The sequence below is a fragment of the Natrix helvetica genome (genome assembly GCF_964273705.1).
Source record: "Natrix helvetica genome assembly, chromosome: 9".
In the NCBI taxonomy this organism is placed as follows: Eukaryota; Metazoa; Chordata; class Lepidosauria; order Squamata; family Natricidae; genus Natrix; species Natrix helvetica.
Window position 1 is genome coordinate 8,939,492 of NC_138560.1, and position 22,192 is coordinate 8,961,683.

Consider the following 22,192-nt stretch of genomic DNA (forward strand, 5'->3'; position numbering starts at 1 on the left):
CCTCCTGCAACCCTCTTCCAGCAAAAATGGAGCTTGGGGGGTGGGGGCCCTACCGAGCTCTGTTTTGGGCTGGCATAGCCTCCTGCTGTCAGGGTTCCAAATAATACACCCATAGCAATCAAAACTCCAAAGCAGGTGGATTCCACAAAGAATAGATTTATTGGACGTCATATTGGCACGGCCTGGTAAAAACTGTCTCTAAATATTCCCGCGGTTTTCACCTAGTTAAAAGTAAAAGTTATTTCACTTTCTCCAAACAATCAGTCACATGGTCCAATCAGGATACAGTCCAGTTGCTAGATGACTCCAGTTCTCTCCTTATGGACAGCTGGAGAAAATGTCCTTGGTTCCCAAGAGAAAGTATTTTATTTTGGCTACAGCACCCCAGCTATCTCTACTTTCCCCCTCCCTCTCCCACAGCTCCAGCTGTGGCAGCACTGAAGCTCCAAAATGGCCACAACCAGGTCAGATTCAGGGTTGGTTCAACCTTCTGCCAGAAAAAAATGGAGCTCCATTTTTGCTGGCAGAGGAAGAGTGGGCCAGACCTTCGCTGTTTCCAGGGCAGCCTCGCCAGCCAGATGTAAGCACCCCCCAGCTGGATCCGGCCCCCGGAGTTTGAATCCGTGATCTAGAACAACTATTCCTCAACTTTGGCAACTTTAAGAGGTATGAACTTCAACCAGAGGTGGTATTCAACAGGTTCTGGAGAACCATTCGTGGAAATTTTAAGAAGGTCAGAGAACCAATAAATACCATCTCTGACTGGTCGCGCCCCCATCTATTCTCTGCCTCCTGAGTCCCAGCTGATCAGGAGGGAATGGAGATTTTATAGTATCCTTCCCCTGCCACGCCCACCAAGCCACACCCACCAAGCCACGCCCACAGAATTGGTAGTAAAAAAAATGAATCCCACCACTGACTTCATCTCCCAGAATTCCCCAGCCAGTACAGCTGACTGAATAATTCTGGGAGCTGAAATCTGTACCCTTTAAAAAGTCGCCAACGTTGAGAAATGCTGATCTGAGCCTCCTGAGTTGCTCACCATTTGTGATCAGAAAAAGTCTCCAAAGAAAAGATCCCTCGGGATGTCTTCTTCCGTGATCTAAGAGAAGCGTAGGAAGAAAATGAAGGCCGCCATGAAAAAGCAGGACATTCCCACACACTCTTGAGCCACCTGCTTAGTATATAAGCACCGCACTCCATCCCCCTCCTTCCAAAGAAATTTTTGGAAAGCAATTTGCTTTCTTCACATGAGAACATTCAAGGGGGCAAGGAAAATGCGAGAGAATGAATTCCACCTGGCATGAATGGAAAGCATGCTGAGACATATAAAATAAGTGGCCTTGTCCAGATCTGTGTCACACACAGGTTTTTCTACAATCCTTTCAGGAATGAATCTGGCAACAGAGTGGCCTGCATTGAATTAAACTCATCCGCCTGCGCCTTTTCTCCACTTTTAAAAATGTCCTCCCATGTGTGAGTAGGAAAAGGTTCTACCAGTAGGCCAGCTATGCTGGTTATTTGTGGTCCTTATTGCAGGTTGGGAAGCATTAGAAAAATCCTAATAGGGTGTGTGGGGGTGGGTGGGTGTCATATTCTACAATATCTTGCCCAATTTGGCAGTTTTTGCATCTTGGATGAGATGTTGTAATTAGCAAGCAACTTGGGTCACCCAAAAGAGATAGCTACCTGCTGTGGCCTGCCAGTTGCCAGCAGAGCTGGCAGCAGATTCGGACAGTGAGGAGGTTGGGGAGGAACATGGGCCAGTCCTGGAGTCTAGGGAAGGCTCTGATGAGGGCTCTGTGTCAGAGGCAGAGAGGGGGCCAGAGCCATCTGACAGTTATCAGCTGCCTTCGGAGTCAGACATCAGTGAGGCAGAGGAACAGCTGGAGCCTGTTCCCAGTGTGCGTATGCGCAGAGTTGCCAGACGAAGGGAACAGCTAAAGAACAGGGGTCGACCGGGATACTGCAACCATCATAAATATGAGTTAGTGGCCATGCATCTGAATTTTGATCACCTGACCATGGGAGTGCTGCAACGGTTGTAAGTGTGAAAAATGGTCACAAGTCACTTTTTTCAGTGCCGTTATAACTTGGACCGGTCATTAAACAAACTGTTGTAAGTCGAGGACTACCTGTACAAGTTGAGGCCAGATCATTTTTAGACCTTTTGTGTGTGGTGTTATTTTATTCAAATAATGTAAATACATAAATATGGTGGGTTTTTTTTTAAAGACTTGGGAAAGGTCATAGGAAGATTTTTCACCAATGCCCAGATGGTTAAAATCACACCCCACCAAAATCTAGAAACGAAGTGGGCACATTCCACTGACATGATTTCATCACACTCCTAGGGAGGGACACTGTGAAATTTTAGGGCTGACAACCATTTGTCACTCATTTCCATTCCAAACTTATTTTGGCAAAACTAACCCAAAATCATGCTGCTCAAAAAAAAATTAAAAACCCATCATGTTGCTGCAAAACTTTACTGTTCCCATTGCCATTGCTGCAGATTTGCTCCAGACGTGGTATTCAGCAGGTTCTGACCGATTCTGGAGAACCGGTAGCGGAAATTTTGAGTAGTTCGGAGAACCGGTAAATACCACCTCTGGCTGGCCCCGCCCCCATCTGTTCTCTTCCTCCCGAGTCCCCGCTGATCGGGAGGAAATGGGGATTTTGTAGTAACCCTGCCACGCCCATCAAACCATGCCCACCAAGTAATGCCACGCCCACCAAGCTACGCCCACAGAGCCTGCACTAAAAAAAATTGAATCCTACTGCTGATTTCCTTGCTGTCGTTTAAATCCTCAGCACATGCCAAATCATCTTTACCCATGCCAGAAACTATGGGAGATGTCAAGCATTTGACAACATAAAACATTTATGATCATTCAATCACCGTAGCGCCTTTGATGAATGTCCCTTACCACTTTTTTAGCCATTTAACACGCGTGCATCTGTCACTGAAATAGCTAGCCGTGTGGTCTGTTCTTTATCCTTGTTTAATTAGACTGGCTACCCCTTTCTCTTCTCTTGATATCTTTTCAAATCCTCAATCAACATTCCTCCTAATTAAAAGATTAAAGAAATGGATGAACAAATGACACTGGAAGATTTTGGGTGTCTTAGAGGCAGTGGTGGGATTCAAATCTTTTTACTACCGATTCTGTGGGCGTGGCTTAGTGGGCGTAGCAGGGGAAGGTTACTGCAAAATCCCCATTACTCCCCGATCAGCTGGGACTCAGGAGGCAGAGAATAGATGGGGGCAGGGGCAGCCAGAGGTGGTATTTACCGGTTCTCTGAACTACCACATTTTTCAGAGTATAAGATGCACCTTTTTCCCTCAAAAAAGAGGCTGAAAATCTGGGTGCATCTTATACACTGAATACAGCATTTTTTGCCTCCCAAAACCCCACCCCCTTCACCAAAATGGCCGTGCATAGCCTTTAGGAGGCTTCCAGAGTGCTCCTGGGGGCTGGGGAGGGCAGAAATGAGTGAAAAACTGGCCTTTTTTGCTCAATTTTGCCCCTCCTATCCCTCCAGGAGCAGTCTACAAGCCTCCTAAAGGCTATGCATGCAATTCTTCTGACAAAAAATTGGACCGTTTTGGAGAGGTCTGCAGAGTGCAAAACTTTTTTAAAAAATTTGCCTCTTCAAAACCTTACTGCATCTTATACTCCGGTGCGTCTTATACTCCGAAAAATATGGTACTCAAAATTTATGCTACCGGTTCTACAGAACTGGTCAGAACCTGCTGAATACCACCTCTTCTAGGGCCTTGGCTACTTAGAAAGTATCGATAACCAAACTAGAGGTAGTCCTCAATTTACAACAGTTTCATTTAGTGACCATTTGAAGTGAGAAAGTGACTTCCAACCATTTTTCACGCTTATGACTGTCGCAGCCTCCTCGTGGTCACCTGATCAAAATTCAGTCGCTTGGCCACTGGCTCATATTGATAACGATTGTCGTGTCCCGGGGTCATCTTTTGCGACCTTCTGACCTGCAGAATCAATGGGCAGGGCAGATTCACTTAACAACCATAGCAAGAAAATGTTGTAAAATGAGGCCAAATTCACCAAACAAACGTTCTCTTTAGCAACAGAAATTCTGGGGCTCCATTGTGGTCGTAAGTGGAGGACTACCCCTTTAGTTGTGTGTGTTTGAGCAGCCAGTCTGTTCAACACACCTGCAAGAAGCACAATAGCATCCTTTGCAATGGAAAAATCTTCTCTCCCGTGAGATGCGCAAGTTATTATTGTCTGGAAAATTGAGCTTTAATTAGCAATTCGTTAACATGCTGTTTATTTTTCCATTGCTTGTGCTTCTCTCTTCCTTCTACAGCTGCCGTCCGGCCCAGAACTTCAACTTCATTCATGGCACTAAGATTATATCCCACCGGAGATAATTAGGGCTTTGGCTTTACCTTCTTCCTTCCATGAGCTCACCCTACAATTCCCCTGAGCTTTGTACAAAGCTGGCAAGTGAAGGTGGGCAGTTGCAATGGAGCACCTGCACGCCACGGAAGTCACCCGGCACCCGTTGGCTCACCAGCTCCTTGACTCGGTCTGTACATCATCCGGATGCAGTGATTTCCCTGCCCAGTGTTCAAACTCTGGATAATCCAGGGGTTTGTTTTCATGCAAGGCAAATGATCACTAGCTCATTGCACTCCAGATGAGCACTTTCGGGACTATGTTGCTTTTGTGTTGTGAAAAATAAATGTGCCGAAATTACCAGGAATTTAGGATAAAACTGGTGTCGCCTCCTGCCTTTTCTTTTCCTTCCTTCCTTCCTTCCTTCCTTCCTTCCTTCCTTCATTCATTCATTCATTGTTCTGTCCCTCCATCTTTCCCTCCTCCCCTTCATCCCTTCCTTCTTTCCTTCCTTCCTCCTTCCCTTCCCCTTCCTTCCTTCCTCCCTCCCTCTCATTCTCTTTCTGCCTTCCCTTCATTCCTCCTTCCCTTCTTCCCTTCCTTCCTCCCTCACTCCCTTTCTTCCTCCCTCCCACTCCATCCCTCCCTGCCTTCCCTTCATCCCTCCCTTCCTTCCTCCTTCCTTTCTCCTTCCTCCTTCCCTCTCATCCTCCCTGCCTTCCCTTCCTTCCATCTTCCCTTCCTTCCTTCTTCCCTTCTCCTCCCTCCCTCCCTGCCTTCCCTTCATTCCTTCTTCCCTTCCTTCCTTCTTCCCTTCTCCTCTCTCCCTCCCTGCCTTCCCTTCATTCCTTCTTCCCTTCCTTCCTTCTTCCCTTCTCCTCCCTCCCTCTCTCCCTCCCTGCCTTCCCTTCATTCCTTCTTCCCTTCCTTCCTTCTTCCCTTCTCCTCCCTCCCTCCCTCCCTCTCTCCCTCCCTGCCTTCCCTTCATTCCTTCTTCCCTTCTTCCCTTCCTCCCCTCCCTGCCACTCCCCTTCCCTTTTCCTCCCTCCATTCCTTCTTTTGTCTTTAGCACTTAGCCAAAATGCAATCTCACCACCAGTTTGCAATAATCTTCAATAATCAAACATGTGCCATCAACAATTTAACATGGCAGAGTAAAAATCTAGAATAAAAGCATGAAAACAGATGGTGCAACCCTAACCAATTAACAGTAATAAATGATGATGATGAGGATGATGCTGATGATAATTCCACCCAGTAAATTTGGACAATCACTCGATGACATTCCAGAATATAATTGGATGTTCTCTACAGTTTTATCTGGCGCACAGGCTCTGTTCTTGCTTGCTGACACGTACATTTCATGAGTTACCAGGCCAAAGACCTACTTCTCCGAAAGGAAGAGCATGTAGACCAGTCAGCTTACAAAATCCGTGATTGACATTGTCATTATTTGCTTGTGCCTATTCCAACATCACTTAAAAAGCGAAAGCTGTGCATATTAATTTGGCAATGTGTGAATTCCCCTATTCATGCTGTCACTTTGCATGCTTTCCCTGCTAAATATATGCACGGTGTATAATTACCCTCTTACACTGGTTTTACCGTTGCGTTGCTTCCACTCCATGGCTGACATTCACCTACTTTTGAATTGGCCTGAAAAAAAAAAAGGCAAGGCGGTTGGCTGGGGGCAGCGGATGGGACAGGCTTCGCTTCGGTGGAAGTGCAACGTTTGTCGCTCTCTGTTCAAAGGGGCATCTTTTTAATAAGTGTACAGAGAGTTCCAGCTTCAAAGATTTGGCGAAGGAGAAAAAAGATGCCTTAGGATCTCTATCACTACACGCAACACGGCAAGCAGCACAAAAAAACGCTACAAAATCGACCCCCCCCCTCTTCGCCTTCTTTTCGGTTTTCAGCCATGGGGCCTGACGCACTTCTTCTAAGTCCCCAAACGTTCAGCCTTTTAAAAAAAACTTAAAATTAAAATAAATGAAGGTATTGCCTTTTGAAATGATTATCTTGAGTTTTCTCAAGGTCAACAAGACGAACTAAGAGAGTCTCCTCCGCAGCAGATTCCCGCTCCCTGGGATCAAAACACTGAAGGAAAGCAGGGGAAGAATTCTACCGTTGCAAACGTTTCGACACATTTAGAAGATCGGGGGGGGGGGGATTATCAAACTTCAAACAATTGATTTACGGGAATGAGTCTGTGGCATGGGCTTGTGAGAAGTGAGAGGCGAGCGATAAAGGTCAGAGGGTGGGTTGGAATTTCCAGGCTCAAAGCAAAGCAAACAAGATTAGCTTCACTCAGAAACAGGCTGGTTTCTCAAAACTTTGGATAGCTCTCCCTTGCAAAACCAGCTGGGCTCCTGTTTTCTTTTAACAGTTAAACACAACCGCCGTGTCACGTTTGATGTGATTGTGAACATTGCACAGGAGATGAGACATAGGTCGGAAACTCTCAGGGTTTGTTAAGGAGAACTTAGGAACTGCTTCAGGGGTGAAATTCAGCAGGTTCTGACAGGTTCCGGAGAACCGGTAGCGGAGATTTTGAGTAGTTCGGAGAACCAACAAATGCCACCTCTGGCTGGCCCCAGAGTGGCGAGGGAATGGAGATTTTGCAGTTGAATTTTGCACCCATTTTACAACTTTCCTTGCTGCAGTTGTTAAGTTAGTAGCACCGTTGTTAAGTGAATCTGGGCTCCCCGTGGACTTTTGCTTTCAGAAGGTCACCAAAGGAGATCACATGACCCACCCCCACCCACCCGGGGGACACCGCCACCATCATAAATGTGAGCCAGTTGCCAAGCGTCTGAATTTGGAGGGTGAAAAAGGGTCATGAGTCACTTTTGTCAATGCTGTTGTAGATTTGAACAGTCACTAAATGAACTATTGCAAGTCATGGACTACCTATAGCAGGGGTGTCAAACTCGATTTCATTGAGGGCCGCATCAGGGTTGTGTTTGACCTTGGGAGGCCAGGGTGGGCGTGGCTAGCTCGACATCACTCCCAAGCTCCGTTTTAGGCTGCAACAGCCTCCTGCAACCCTCTGCTAGGGAAAACGGAGCTCGGGAGGGGCTGCAGGCGGCCCTCCCGAGCTCTGTTTTCGCTGGCAGACGCATCGCAGACCACTCCTTTGCTGTTTCCAGGATGTCCAAATGGGCCAGATTTAAGCCCCTCACAGGCCGGATCCAGCCCCCGGGCCTTGAGTTTGACACCCCTGACCTATAGAATACCAAGTAAACTAAGTCTGACTCCTAAATGGACCAGATACAACTATTTTTTATTAAGTAATAAATGTAGTTTTTGGCTATTGGCATGAAACATGACGTCCTTTCCAGGGGTGGGTTGCTCTCGGCATTACTGCCAGTTCAGTGTGCACAAAATAATTTCACACGTGTGCTTCTCACACACACACACACACACACACACACACACACTGGACACACGCGGAGTGAATTTGCACAAAATTAGGTCTGTGCATGTGCAAAACGTTTAAAAAGGGGAAAAAATACATTTGTGCAATTACAATTGTTCTGTGCATACGCAGAACTGAAAATCAAACTGTAGGAGAACCAGTGTGGTGGGGGTGGCAGGCCTGGGTCTCTACCGGTTCCAGCAAACTTGGCTGCCAAACCGTTACCGGTTCGGCTGAACCGGTCGGAACCCACCTCTGGCCCTTTCCCCAGGATACATCTTCCTCCCTACCTCTCCATTTTTGACTCTTAAGGTGTGATTCCAAAAGAGTTGTGCATGCATTTCAATTTTTTTTTAATGCACCAGTTTCTTTTTAAAAAGAAACAGAGTGATTATGTGTGTAATGATGGCTAGAGAGGCTTCAAATCCAATTTAGGAAGATCATTGGTACATGTGCCAAGGCTCAGCATGGCTTAAAACCTCAGAATTTTTTTTTATGAAGGCTCAAACCAGACTGCGACATTATTTTTGTGCTATGGCAGTTGAGCATTAGACTCAACATAGCAAGACTTAGGTTTCTATCTCTACACAACCCAGAAGCTCTCTGGTCTATGATAGGCCAACCACTAGCAGTCTATCTTAACTTAGCCCAGCAAGTTATTACGATGATACGAAGAAGTGATTGTGGCCAGACACACACACACTAGCCTAACAATGCTTAGCTTCATTTATTTTAATCTTGGTTAAGGTGCTTTGGTTTGAAGCGTAGTGGATGAGAAAAATCATCCCGTTTGGTTAAGTAATGGTTCAATGTGTTGTGTGAATCTCCCAAAGTTTTTAAATGCGCTAGTCAGATTAATTACATTCAGGTAGTCCTCAATTTACAACTGGTTCCTCAATTACCATCGGAAGTTACGGCAATGGCAATAGCAATAGCGCTTAGACTTATATACCGCTTCACAGCGCTTTACAGCCCTCTCTAAGCGGTTTACAGAGTCAGCCTCTTGCCCCCAACAATCTGGGTCCTCATTTTACCCACCTCGGAAGGATGGAAGCCTGAGTCAACCTGGAGCCTGGTGAGATTCGATCTGCCAAACTGCAAGCAGCCGGCAAGCAGCAGAAGGAGCCTGCAGTACTGCATTCGAAACACTGCGCCACCACGGCTCATAAAAGTTTTGGGCAAACGCACAAAAGCGACTTAACAACTGTTTTTGAAATTACGACGGCTGCAAATCCCACCCCCACGGTCGCATTTTGGATGTTTGGCCATCATTTCAGCTTTACAGTTTTTTTGCAGCACTGCAGTCAGGTGACCACAATTTACAAAACAATTCCTATCCTGACCAACCACAACCAGCTTCTGTTCAACTGCAGGGTAGTTCCATTGGTTGATGGTTCCCACTGACAGAAAATTTCTCCTTAGTTCTGGTTGAATCTCTCTTTGATCAGTTTCCATCCATTATTCCTTGTCTGCCCTTTGAGTGCCTTGGAAAGTAGCTTGACCCCATCCTCTCTTGTGGCAGCCCCTCAAATATTGGAAGACTGCTATCATGTCTCCCCTGGTCCTTCTCTTCACTAGACTAGCCATGCCCAGTTCCTGCAACCGTTCGTCGTATGGCATCGGTCTCATGGCATTTAAGCTTAAGCCCAGAAGATGAGTCCTCTCAGGTAGGTTTCTTGGCCAGATGGAATTGGCAGAAGAAAGAAAGACACAACCACCTGCCACGTCCAGCCCAGCCTTTCACTATCCCATCTTTAAAAACCATCAAGCTGCTATACGAAACTAAAAGAAAAAACACTTGGCTGGCTGGGGGACAAGGTTTGATGCATCCTTTGGGAAAAAAACACAGCAACTTGTTGACACGGGAGAATTTGAGAACAATCTGCCCCGGATCATAAATCTCTTGATTTCTGGAAGTTTTTCTTGTTCGCTTATAAACCCCTCCGGGGCTTTGCGGGAAGGACGAGTCCCCGGGAAATAAATAATTAATCGTATTCATAATAATATTCTGAGCTCGCTCCTCTGCAGACCACACATTCTTCTCCGTTCCCGAGGGAATCGGCAAAAAGGCTGTTCTGTTTTCCCAGACCGTGCCTCCCTCTGCTCTTTTCTCGCTACAGGGTGATTTGGAAAAGCCAAGTTGGGAGTGTCCAGGTGCAGGCAGGCTGCCAGGTGCCAAGACCACGGCATCAATCTGACTTACCGTATTTTTCCAAGTATAAGACGCATCTTTTTCCCTCAAAAAAAAGAGAGTGAAAATCTGGGGGCGTCCTGAAATCCCACCCCCTTTACAAAAATGGCCGTGCATAGCCTTTAGGAGACTTCCAGTGTGCTCCGGAGGGCTGTGGAGGGCAACAATGAGTAGAAAATGGACTGGTTTTTGTTCACACACACACCAGCCCCAAGGAGCACTCTAGAAGCTTCCTAAAGGCTATGCATGACCTTTTTGTGATAACAACAGAGCCGTTTTCGCGAAAAACGGGCCATTTTTGGGGAGGTCTGCAGAGTGCAAAAGCTTTTAGAAAAATTTGCCTCTTCAAAATATTGGTGCGTCTAATACTCTGAAAAATACGGTAAGTCCAGGTGTTGCTAGTGGAACTATAGCCGGATTTCTCATCCATCCATCCCTGATCCCAGCAACCTTGATCTTGACAAATAAAAACAAAAAAAACCCATCCCCAAAACCACCCCCTGCACCCCATTCTGCTCTTCTCACACCATTTGGTAAGAAAGGATCCAGCCCAGCAATAAAAAAAAAACCCCATCTGAAAAATCTGTTGGAATTCCCAGGCCAGCCGTTGCAAGCGCTGGGCCCAAGCCTGCTCTCTCCTGCTGGGCTTCTATTGAGAGAATACAGAAGGGGGGGAAGAGGGGGAGGAAAGGAGACAAAATCAGAAAAGGCTGCGTGAAAAAGGCCCAAACTCCACCCTCCCCGCCAACTTTGTTTGAAGGCATCTCTTTTTGCAACCCGTCAGAGGAGGAGAAGAGGAAGCTGAGAGCTGCGTCCTGCCGCCAGCCAGCCTTGGAAACATGTGGCTGTTCTCCCACCAGAACCCAGGCTGAATGCTCCGCAGTCCAGCTGCCGTCAAACAGCCGCTAGAGCCATCCGACGGGGTGGCTGGGAGTGGGGACATCAAAGGCCTGAGGAGGTGGGAGCTGGTCCTGCATAGGAAGAAGGTTCTGGGGGAGGTTTGAGAATCCCAGCACCTGGGGAAGGGAGGCCCCAAAACTGTCCTCGCTGACCAGGTGCAAGATCTTCCCTTATGGTCCTATATTGGGGAGGGGGGGAGAAGCAGGAGGGGGGTAACAACTCAAGAGTTGAACGAGCCAAGAGTTTTGTCCCTGCTAAAAGAGAACCGCGGAAGGGATTTGCACAGCTGCTGTGCTTCTCAGCACCTTCGCCACAAGTCAGAGATCAAAAGGGAAGGGAATTGAATGACTTCGCCTTGCAAGCAACAGAGCCCTGGGAAAACTAAGTGGGCAATGCTTTCCTGAAATATCAATATGTACCCAGGTGCATTGCCATTCATTTGGATTCAGTCCTGCCTTTGGGGAAGTTTATAGAGATTACATTTCTGGCTTTGGTTTCTGCCCTTCGGTGGATGGGCACCTGCAAATATACCTTGCTTGGGTGCACACAGCTACCTCTCCAGAAGCTGAACATTGATGCATGGCTCTGGCTGTCACTATAAATATACCCACATCTATTATGAGACTAAACTTGACATCGTGCATAAATGCAGCTGCCAAATTAGTAACTGACCTGGTAAAGTGCATTGTGTGAATAGAATCGCTTGTTACAGACCCTGGGAGAAGCCCTTCTGTGGCTGGCTTTCTTTTCAAGGGAAGCAAAGACATTTATGAACACACACTGCCTCCAAAGGCAACATGGGAACCACTTACAGAGTACTTAAAATCTGCGTTTCTCAAACCTGGCTATTTTTAAGGTGTGGGGACTTCAACCCCCAGAATTCCCCAGCCCTCGCGCTGGCTGGGGATCCCTGGGAGCTGAAGTCCAAACAGCTTAGAATTGCCACGTTTTTGAGAAACGCCGATTTAAACAAACGCAACATGCAGTCAATACGAAGGTGCCCTTCCTGTCGCCAATGAGGATTTTGGTTCAGCAGATATATTCCCAGTGTGCCCAGAGGGAGAAATATCGGCCTCTACCTAGGATCGAACTCACAGAAATACCTTCTTCAATAAAGGCTTGAATTCAGGATTTCATTCCTTGCTTGCCGTTCATCCTCTGGCAGAGGATAACCTTGACTGCTCGGTGCACACGCCAGTGTCCTCTTGCACACGTACACTTTAATCTCTAAATCTTCAGGATATTCTTTTCAAATCCTCTTGGGCTGGATCTGGTGTCTGTTTTGTCTTGACGCTTCCTCACTACTGCCACTCCCCAGCCAGCTGCAATGCTCACTTTGAATTCTTACTTACATACATAAAAAAAGAAAAGAAAAGGATCCCTGCATTTACAAACACAGACACGCACACATGTAGGACCTGCTTTACCTGCCATCTGCCAATGGCAAACGTAAATGCTGCTCAGTCAGAGGCAGGCTTGCTAACACATGTGGGCGATTTAAGAGGTAAAGATGTTGAAGCTTTCAGCCAATATTCCTGGTCAGCTTAATCTGCATCACACAAAAGGGAAACAAAAGTGGCAGCAAACTCTTTAAATGTCTTCCTCCCACCCTTTCATCGGCAATCTGCAATCTATTTAGAGGGCTTGTGACGTGGACTTAATTCCCACGGCGTCAGGTTCCTAGTGGCCCTTGGTAAGAATAAATGTTATTTTTTTTTATTCTGCCTTTATTTCTTCATAAGTAACCGAAGGTGGTGAACGTGCATGGTACTCCTTCATTCTCTTCTTTCCCCCCAAAACAACAACCCTGAGAGGTGGGTCGAGCTGAGAAAGAGTGATGGCCCAAGGTCACCCAGCTAGGCTTCATGCCTAAAGCAGGACTAGAACTCATTGTCTCCTGATGATTGGTCCAGTCGCCCAATTGGCTTTCATTCCTAAAACAGGACTAGAAGTCACTGTCCCCTGGTGATTGGTCCAGTCACCTAACTGGCTTTCATTCCTAAGACAGGACTAGAACTCACTGTTTCCTGGTGATCGGTCCAGTTGCCCAACTGGCTTTCATCCCTAAGACAGGACTAGAACTCACTGTCCCCTGGTGATTGGTCCAGTCACCTAACTGGCTTTCATACCTAAGACAGGACTAGAACTCACTGTCTCCTGGTGATTGGTCCAATCACCCATCTGGATTTCATCCCTAAGACAGGACTAGAACTCACTGTCCCCTGGTTCCTAGACCAGTACTTTAACCACTACACCAAACTGGTTCTTTCTAGCACAACTGCATTTCTCAGCGAGGAGGAGGGGATTAAAAACTCTTCTGCATTCTGAGAGGCTAGGACTTAAGGCCATGCTGGCTGGGGAATGCTGGAATTGAAGTCCACACATCTTCAAGTAGCCAAGGTTGAGAAAAACCAGGCTGAAGACTCAGTCGTTTTGATTATGGACTACTAGGTGGAAGATCTGGTTTGGACAAAACTCAACAGCACTTTTTTGTATGTGGCTGTTGATCAAAATAGGATCGCCAACATGATCGCCAATGTCCGATGACGGATATGGCACAAGATGATGATGATGATGATTTGGGTCCCATTTATGCAAGATGTTAAGACGGTGACATCTCTGGGGTCTGGAGGTCTAGAAAAGTCTGCTGGGCCAGCCTGAAGAGACCCAAAACAGTTGAGGGGCACAGGACCTAATGCAATTACTGTAACATGCTGGAGGGGGACAATACAATACAATACAATAGCAGAGTTGGAAGGGACCTTGGAGGTCTTCTAGTCCAACCCCGTCTAGACAGGAAACCCCATACCGTTCCAGACAAATGGCTATCCAACATCTTCTTAAAGACTTCCAGTGTTGGGGCATTCACAACTTCTGGAGGCAATTTCTGTTCCTCTGATTAATTGTTCTAACTGTCAGGAAATCTCTCCTCAGTTCTAAGTTGCTTCTCTCCTTGATTAGTTTCCACCCATTGAGACTGGGATGAGTCTCTCTACACCACACACACACACACACCTCAGCTGCTTATTGCACACACTTCCAAGAGATAATTGGGAACAGATGCTAGTGGGAATGGCGTATGGTAAGAAAAGGGGGCTGGGGGCTCCGAAGCCCAACAGCATTTCGGCTGGGTGTTTCAGAAGGCTATGCCACCTGGGAACCAGGAAGGAGGTCAGCTGAGGGGCAGCCTCGATTGGGTGCTGTTAAACAGAAAAGTATTGAAGACAGAAAGAGGGGGACAAGTGGGGAGGGGGCAGCCCTGGCCTAAAACACTCCAGAGATCTCCACAGACGCCTTTCTGCAGCCGCCTTCCATCTTTCCCGGAATGCAGGTAATCGATTGGGGGGGAATCTGGTAGATCCAATCCCAGACACAGCAGTGAACCTAATATAGAATCAGGGATGTATGCAGGATGCTAATTATACTTCCCACATTCCTGCATGCCAATCTCCTAAAGTGCTGGGCCTAACTGGGAAAGCAACTGAGGGAGTTAAGGAAATAGGACCAGGGAGCAGGCAGCAAGTATATTAACCTGCCTTCCCAAAGAAGGGAATTATTGAAGGAAGTTGTCAATTTGGACCCAGAGCCACAGGACTGGCCTTGCAAAGCATCTCTCCAGGCTGAAGGAAATGGACTACTCCCTTTATTTTTATTTTATTTATTTCTTTAGTTTGTCACTCACGTACAAGAAAATAGGAATAAGAATACATGAATATAAACACAGGAAATGGGTACAAATAAATGGGGACAGGAGGACAGGGACGTTAGGCACGCTGCTGCGCTTATGCACGCCCCTACAAAAACTCCTGTTGGCAGAGGTAAGGTGTGTGCCTGGGTCCCCATCCCAAGCAAAGCGCTCACACAAATCAGCGCAAACCCTCCACAGAGGTAGGTCCATTCATTCTCCACGGGAGCAAGGTCTGAAAAATGCCCCACGTGGTTTGCCTCGGTGCATGTATGAACGCTGCTAGCACAGGCAAAAAAAAAAAAAAGCAGAAAGAGAGCTATTTTAAGATCGAAGAAATATGATCATTAGATAGGCTCTCTGTTCAAATTCCAGGCACAGGAAATGCCAAAAAAAGAGTAACTGTCATTTTTTTTAAAAAAAAAAAGGAAAGAGGGAAAAAAAGAAAGGATGACTTTCTCCTCTTTCGGAGCCACTGTTCGCTTCACTGCATTTTCATTATAGAAAATATTTCGTACAGCTTACCAGGAATCAGCAGTCAACCCCCCCAATGTCCAATCTCAGATCAAGCCCAGGAATAATAATAGAATCCTTTCATCACCTGAGCGCATCTGTAGTTCCACCTACAAAGGGAAGTTCTCGGCCTCAGTTTTTCCACATCCCTGCCTGTAGTATGGGTATAAACTTATAGTATCTCCAAGGATGACTAGAATAAGGTGTATGTGCTGCTGTGAACACTTTAAAGCCCTTAGGTAAGCCCTAAATAAATCCGGTTTAGAGAGCATGTGCCTCCCTTCCCAGAATGCACCTTTTCTCAAATCCCCAGAGATCAGGAATAGATTGCGGTTGCTGGCTAAATTCACTTGGCACATAAGGATAAATAGAACCACAGGTGGAAGAGACGGCTTGAGTTAAATCTCAGCCTTCACCTGGGGTAGGCAACCCATGGCTCCGGAGCTGCATGTGGCTTCTTCATCCCTCTACTGCAGCTCCCTTTCGCTGGTCGGCGCCACAATTTTGAGGGGAGCTTCTGGTTGAGAGGAGGGGGCATGCCAGGAGACTCTATGCTGGAGGAACCCTACTTCGGGTTGGCTCCAGAATTGAACGGGGGGGGGGGGGAGGGGGAGGTTTCTGGTTAAGACTTTTGTGGCTCTTTGAGTGTTTAAGATTGCCGGGCCCCTGGCCTTGACCTTGACTGATCTTGGAAAGTTAAGGAAAATCAAACCTAATGAAACTTCAAAGGGGAGCCACCAGGAGGATCCAGCCGCTGCCCATTAAACAGAGGAGTCCAAATACAGGAACGCAGCAGCACTTTGTCTGGCCTGGACTTCTCCATCCTTAGGCGATTCAGAGGAGATGCGCCTGTATTTGTATTAATTAGGCAAGCAAGGTAGCAACGCCAACTGGCTCTCCAGGTAATTGAGACTCCGCTTTTTCACACAGGATACCTGAAGTAAAGGAGGGGGCGAAATGCAGATGCATGCAAAGGGAGGGGAAGCAAGCAACCCCTCCCACGGTCAGGAAAGCGCCCTGCTGAGCGAGGCAGTTGTTGCATCAGGTTGTTGTGTATCCAATTCTCCCGGGAGCTCCTAGGGAAATCTATTCTTTTTTTCCTGCTCTCCTTTCCCAGCGAAGCAGGTCAGAAGAGAGTCTCCCAGCTCCAGTGCCCCAAATAAATAATGCAACTTCCACACTTTGCAGCGCAGAGTCCGGCGCTAGAAACTACCGTAGGGAACGGAAACCTGGCGGCGGAGGGAGGGGGGGGGGACACACACAGCGGATTTCAACAAAAGAGCCGGTGAGGCAGAAGCAAGTCAAAAAGGTAGTGAGGTGGAAGGGCGGATTCTCCGGTCAATGGGGTATTAGGATTTGGGACAAACACCCCCCTCCCTCCACTGTGTTGCTGCAATGTCCACAAGAAAAAAATATTGGTTAGAGAATTATAGCTGTCAACTTGTACCCATTTTTAGGAGCTATCTCTAACCATTTTTGGAACATTATATTTTCCAAATATATATTTTGGGGAGAGGGGGCGGTATAAAAATCGAAATAAAGGTCACATACTTAATCGGCTTTTCACCCACCTAAACTAGGGAGAGACCTTAACAGTTTGAGAACTTGCATGTTCTTAACAGGGATGTTATTATCCACTATTAATCTTTTTTTTTTAATATATCGTGAAAAGTGATGTCTATTGCTGGTCTATGATCAATAAAGATATATATTTATTCCCCCTCCTCCCTCCAAGAGATCCAACAGGCTGAGGGCAAGCAGAAAAATCCCCCCTCCTTCCCCCATTAATAAGAGTTCCCCCAAGGGCGTTTAAGCCACTTATGGTTGAAAATCCTATACACGCCCCCTTTTCTGATTCCCCCACCACCACCAATGCGTTCAATGCAATCGTTCGCTGCCTTTAGCGACCCAGAGAACCCCCCCCCCCCAAGGCTGCACTCTCGTGCTGGTTAGGGGGATGGGCCAGCCCGGGATTTTAGTTAATAGATTAACAGAGTTGGAAGGGACCTTGCAGGTCATCTAGTCCAACCCCCTGCCCAAGCAAGTTTGTGCGTTTTGCAAATCGGACCGGTTTTTTTTTTTAGGAAGCGGATCCCGGCGAGGGGATTATACGGCAAGTACCTCAGCCCACACTCCGGCCGGGGGTCTACTCTAAGTCCACTCTACTCTACCCTCCTCCCCGACAGCCTTGCAAGCGCAGACCCAGGCCGCCAGGCACGCTCTTCGGCAAGCCACGAGTGCTGCTTTCTCCTAACACCCCCCCTCCACGCCCCCACCCCTCCACGGATCACGGACTCCCGCGATCCCCGGCTCCGGCGAAGCGGATATGAAGCGGACGATCCCGCTCCGTCCGCGGCGGCCAGCGGGGTCGCACTGGCTGCCGGCCAGCCAGCGGCGGCTTTCGGCGGCGGCAAGCGTGCGATGCCATCCCACCCCCTCCACCACCACCCCTCGCCTCCGCCCCTCTCCCGCCCCCTCCTGCAGCCCGCAATGAGTGCAGCCTCCCCGGCAGCCAATCCGGAGCCGGGATGGGCGTGGTCAGCCTCTGCCCTGCTGAATGAGCACGAGCTCCCTGGAGGTGGACGGCGACAGTGTGCCAAGTAGCTGGGGAGCCGCTTGGAGGGTCCCGGGCATCGAAGTGAGGGGAAGGGGGGCGGGAAGAGAGAGAAGGTGCCAAGCCCGGGATTAGTTCTTGGCCTCCGGGCCGCTTTTAGCCCTTTTTTTTTTTGCCGGGCTGTCTTCCCCCCCCCCTTTTTTTTTTTTTTCCTGCTGCTGCTGCTGCTGCTGCCTCGGTTCACTTTTTTGCTTTGCCCAACCATAAGGAATCAAGGTCAAGAGCGAAGCGGGATCTCGGCCCCGCGTTGGGAACTGCAAGGACCGCTGGAATCAATCCACTCAGCCACCCAGCCAGCCAGCCTGCCGCCGGGCAGTGGAATTCAGGAAGCCAGCCTTTGGGAAGGAGAAGGGCGAGGCGGCCCGGTGGAAGCGGAGGCTCCCGCAGCGAGCCCCGTCCCAGCCCGAGCGCACGCCCTCTCCGACCGGCGCCTTTTCACTCGCCCTCCCTTCCTCCCCATCATGAAGCCGGCGACCTGGCTCCCTTGGACCGTTGCCCTGAGCTACTTTGCGCACGCAGGTACTGTACGGGGCTGTTTGCATGGCTTCTTGTGGCTTTGGGGGGCGATCGGAGAAGTTGGATGGGGGGGAGGCAGGCAGCCGGGAAGAGTGGGTGGGGTGACACCCCCCCCCAATTCGGTGGGCTAGAAGAAGCCATGGAGGAGACCCCACACACCCCTTCCTTCTCCTCTTCCTTCCTCCTCCCTGGGTCTTGTTGGTTACCTGAAAGTATCCAGCACTGTGCAACTTATTCTAGGAAAGGAATAGTTGGTAAGGTAGTTTTTTTCAATGGCTAGGTTGCAAGGACTTTAAAGGAGAGAGGGAGGGAAGGAGGGAGGATCGCAGGGGAGGGTCCGCTGCAAGGGAGATGGGGGGGGGCGCAAGAGCCTCCCAAAGGGCGGGGGGAACGCTGTCTAAGGCTTCAGAACGGTGCGGTTCAGTGGTTAGAGCCAAAGAAGGCATCGGGGAGGCAGGAGAATCTGGCATCCTTCCTTTTTGGGGAGGGGGGAGGGATGGACCGACCGAGGGGTGGGGATCGGGTGGAAGAGTGAGTGGGTGGGGGTTTCACCCGAATTACGCCTGCCAGCCTTGAGGAGTATGCATGTTCTGTACGTATGACCTTGAGGAAAACTCGCTCGAGGTACGGCGTGCCTCCCTCCCTCGCGAAGCGTGGAAGGGAGGGAGGACGCGGTGGGCTTTCCGCGCAAGCCACTGCAAGAGAGGGAGAGAGAGAGGAGCTTTTCTCCCGCATCCCGGAGAAAAGGGGTCTTCTCCCTTCTTCCACCCACCCTCCATCCATCCATCCATCCCCCTATAGATGGGAGTTTCAGGATCTCCACAGAAGAGGGTCTTGGGGTAACGGAGGGGGGGCGCAGAATTAGCCTCCTGCAGGTGAGAGGCGGGGGGGTCCAACTCAGGTCGCCGTTAAAGAAGAGTGTTGGGGAGGGGGCGTGCATGGGTCAGGGTTGAGCTCGTGGCCTCCCTCCCTCTTGGACGGACTCCCCCTCGCGGTTAACCTTGAGACGCTCCCCTCCAAGGCAGTCGCAGCTCCGGCGCGCCCTTCCCCAGCCGCCTCTGCCAGCCCCCACCCCATCTGTAGGTTTCCCACCGCGTTGGCATTCCGGGGCCGTTTGAAAGCGTTTGCCAGGGGCTTTTCCCCCCTTAGAAATGTGGAGATGGGGCGGGGAGGAGGGAGGGGGGGCTCTGCTGAGACAGCCGATGAGACCTTCCTCTTTCTTTTCAGGGGAGATTTTGACATTGGGGGACAGTGTCCCATAACTCTTTCCTCCTCCCCCCCACCACCACTCTGCTTAAAATTCCTTAAACACACACACACCAATTTGAAATCCAAGGCATAAAGGTGTGGAGCAACCTACCTAGTTCCCTCTAGATGTGTTGGGATACACACACAGACACACACCCCAACCTCCCTGTCCACGTTGCCTTCAGCCTGGGAGTCCCCGGGTGTCCCTAGGGGGCCAAACAATGTTCTTAGCCATTCTGTCAGTCTCCCCTTCCGACCCGTGGGGGAAAAAATTAGCCTTTTGTTTGCCATTGCACCACCCATGGGTGAAGTGCACTCTGCACATGCCCAGGTGCCATACTTTTTATATATTCTTCCGCTGAGCCAAACCAGGTGGGGAGGAAGGGGAGGGGACAGCCAGCCTCCCTCGGCATGCCAATTCCCGGTAATTTGTCTGCCTTGACTGCGGGATGAGTGAGTCCCGTAGATGGGCTGGATGCAACCTAGGAATAGATCTTGCCTGAGTTGCTCTCCCGGGCGGTAGAGGAGAATGCAAATAGGTTCAGCCCTTTTTTTGTCTACAGACCCACAATGCGCTCATTTGGGGAAGCTCTGCCTCTCCTCTTCATGGGAAGAATTGCAACTGGGTTAAGAGAGGACAATAGTGACTCTTGAACTGCAGCCGGAGGGGCCTGGCAAATGGGTGGGTGGGGGGTCAGAGAGCTGCCTTCTTCCTCCTATGCAGACAAGGCTGCCTTCTCCCCTTGCCCGCAGCCAGAATGTCAAGGCTGCCCCTGGGCAGGGTCAGCCTGGCAGAGGAGCACAGGGAGGCGCCGGGGTGGTTGGGTGGGTGGACGAAGATGCCTCCCCTAAGAAGACCTCCAAAAGGGGCTTGTCCAGTCGCAGTGCAGCCACCACCAAAGGTGCACCTGCTAAACTTATCCCTGTCATGCGGACTGCAACTCTTAAAGGCGCAGCGGCCCTTTTATGCGGGACAGAGAAAGCAGCAGCATGGAGAGGCGATGGGGGGGGGGGGGAGAAAACTGAGCGTTGTTTTTTCCTTTTCCCTAGACTGGGCATCCCGGCAACTCTTGCTGTCAGATGCCTTAGTGACGGGAAAGATGAGAGCATAGAAAAATGGCCCCCGGGGGAAGAGTTAAGGGGGTCAGGATGTGTGGGGAGAGGAGGACAGAGTTCACACTTACATGCCTGGCTTCCTCTAGCTGCCCTATGGCTACAAGTTCCTTTGCAGTAACACTAATGGTTGCTGAGTGGCCATGGCCCTCTTATCCTGGGGTGCCTGCTGGAAGAAGGGGGAGAGAGGGAGGGGGAGAAGCAGCAGAAGCGGGGGAGGGCGCGATTCTTTAATGATCATATCTCTTGAGCAACAGCTAGAGGCAGCATCCGGAATATGGGAGCCTAACAGGTCACCGGTGGGGAGGGGGAGGACAAGGGGAGGGAGGGGAGTTGGATTTCCAAAGGATGTCACCCCTTCGGAGTCCCGCAGTTGCCCAATGGATTATTTACACAGTTGGAGGTGTGCTTTTTGGGACCCGTGAAGAACTCTGTGTCATCCAAAAGCTTGCCTACGTTAATTTCATTGTTAAACATGATGCTGTTGATGTGTTTGCCTTACCCGTTTGCACGGAATTAACTTCAGGTTTGGCGGGAGCCCGAAGAAGGCCACGAATGAATGAGGTGGTCTACTTTGGTGGCTGGGATCACCTGCCAGTTGGATCTGTGCCGCAAGATCCACTTTGTCACTCTGGTTCTTCTCTAGCAGTGTTTCTTCAGACTTCTCACCAGCGTGACACACATACACACACATACACAGCCGCCAGTTCCCAAAGGAACGTACTGTGTTCCCATAACACATTAAATCTAATTACTGGATTAATCCGTTTTCTGAATTTACACAATAAGTTGAACGATCATCATTGCCCCTAAACAGGCTGTGTTCGTCTATCACACTAAGCTAATCAACACCAGCGCGCAAACAAATGTAAAGTTTGGGGCTCTGTGCAAACAAAGCACCCCCGTTTTTAACGCATATGGTGTGAACCTGGCACTGGTATATTTGGGTCTCTGAATTTTTCTGTTCGGCAAAGATTCGGGAAAATATTTTGAAGCAGGGATTGGTCAAAGGAAGCCTGTGACCTAGTAGGTTATTCTTGGTTGGCCTTGGTGGATTTCTTGAAGTAGCTATAATGATCTTCTTAGCTCGACATATGTAGAGGGATACCTCTACTAGAAGACCTCATCAACCAGTAATTAGTTCATTTGCTTGGTCTTGTCTTAGCATGTGGTGTCAATCAAGCCACCGTTCACGACTTAATGCGTTAAAGGTAGGCTCGGCCAGGTTTGTCTGGGGAAAAAAAAGCCTTGATTAAAATGATGTATAATTTAGCGTAATGGTTTTAATTTAGCCACATTGTCGGCTATATTTTCCCTATCTCACTCGATATATTTTTTTTATGCTTGTTTACTCAGAAGTTTGAATAGGTTTCACGATAAGGCATACTCGGTGATGGGGCGTGACCCAGAATTTCTCTGCTGCCCTTCAGAAGTGCCGGGGTTTGCCATTCCAATGCTTGGGAATTCTCATAACTCTAGTCTTGACAATATCATCAGGGCTTGGAGAAACCAGGTTAGGAAAAGTTGATCTGCAGAACTGCGGGCTTCGGGTTACTTTGGCCACTGAATCGGAGATGGTCAGAATTGTAGGTCAAAGTATCTGTCATGGTTCCAA

The 22,192-nt window shown here is 49.0% G+C and overlaps 1 protein-coding gene and 1 long non-coding RNA gene across 2 annotated transcripts in view; one reads left to right on the forward strand and one right to left on the reverse strand.

The window, feature by feature from the left end:
- Positions 1-233: 233 nt before the first annotated feature.
- LOC309396744 lies at positions 234-3,002 on the reverse strand. The gene is made up of 3 exons (XR_014176153.1): positions 2,931-3,002; positions 1,043-1,102; positions 234-342 (listed from the first exon to the last, which is right to left on the reverse strand). It is a non-coding gene; the product is annotated as an uncharacterized lncRNA (long non-coding RNA).
- Positions 3,003-17,852: 14,850 nt separating this feature from the next.
- Positions 17,853-22,192, forward strand: part of KIRREL2 (kirre like nephrin family adhesion molecule 2) — a 52,609-nt gene continuing 48,269 nt past the window's right edge. Inside the window, exon 1 of the mRNA XM_081962115.1 lies at positions 17,853-18,219. Within this exon, the coding sequence (XP_081818241.1) occupies positions 18,162-18,219 (58 nt within the window). The 5' untranslated portion in view covers positions 17,853-18,161. The remainder of the gene's footprint in view (positions 18,220-22,192) is intronic.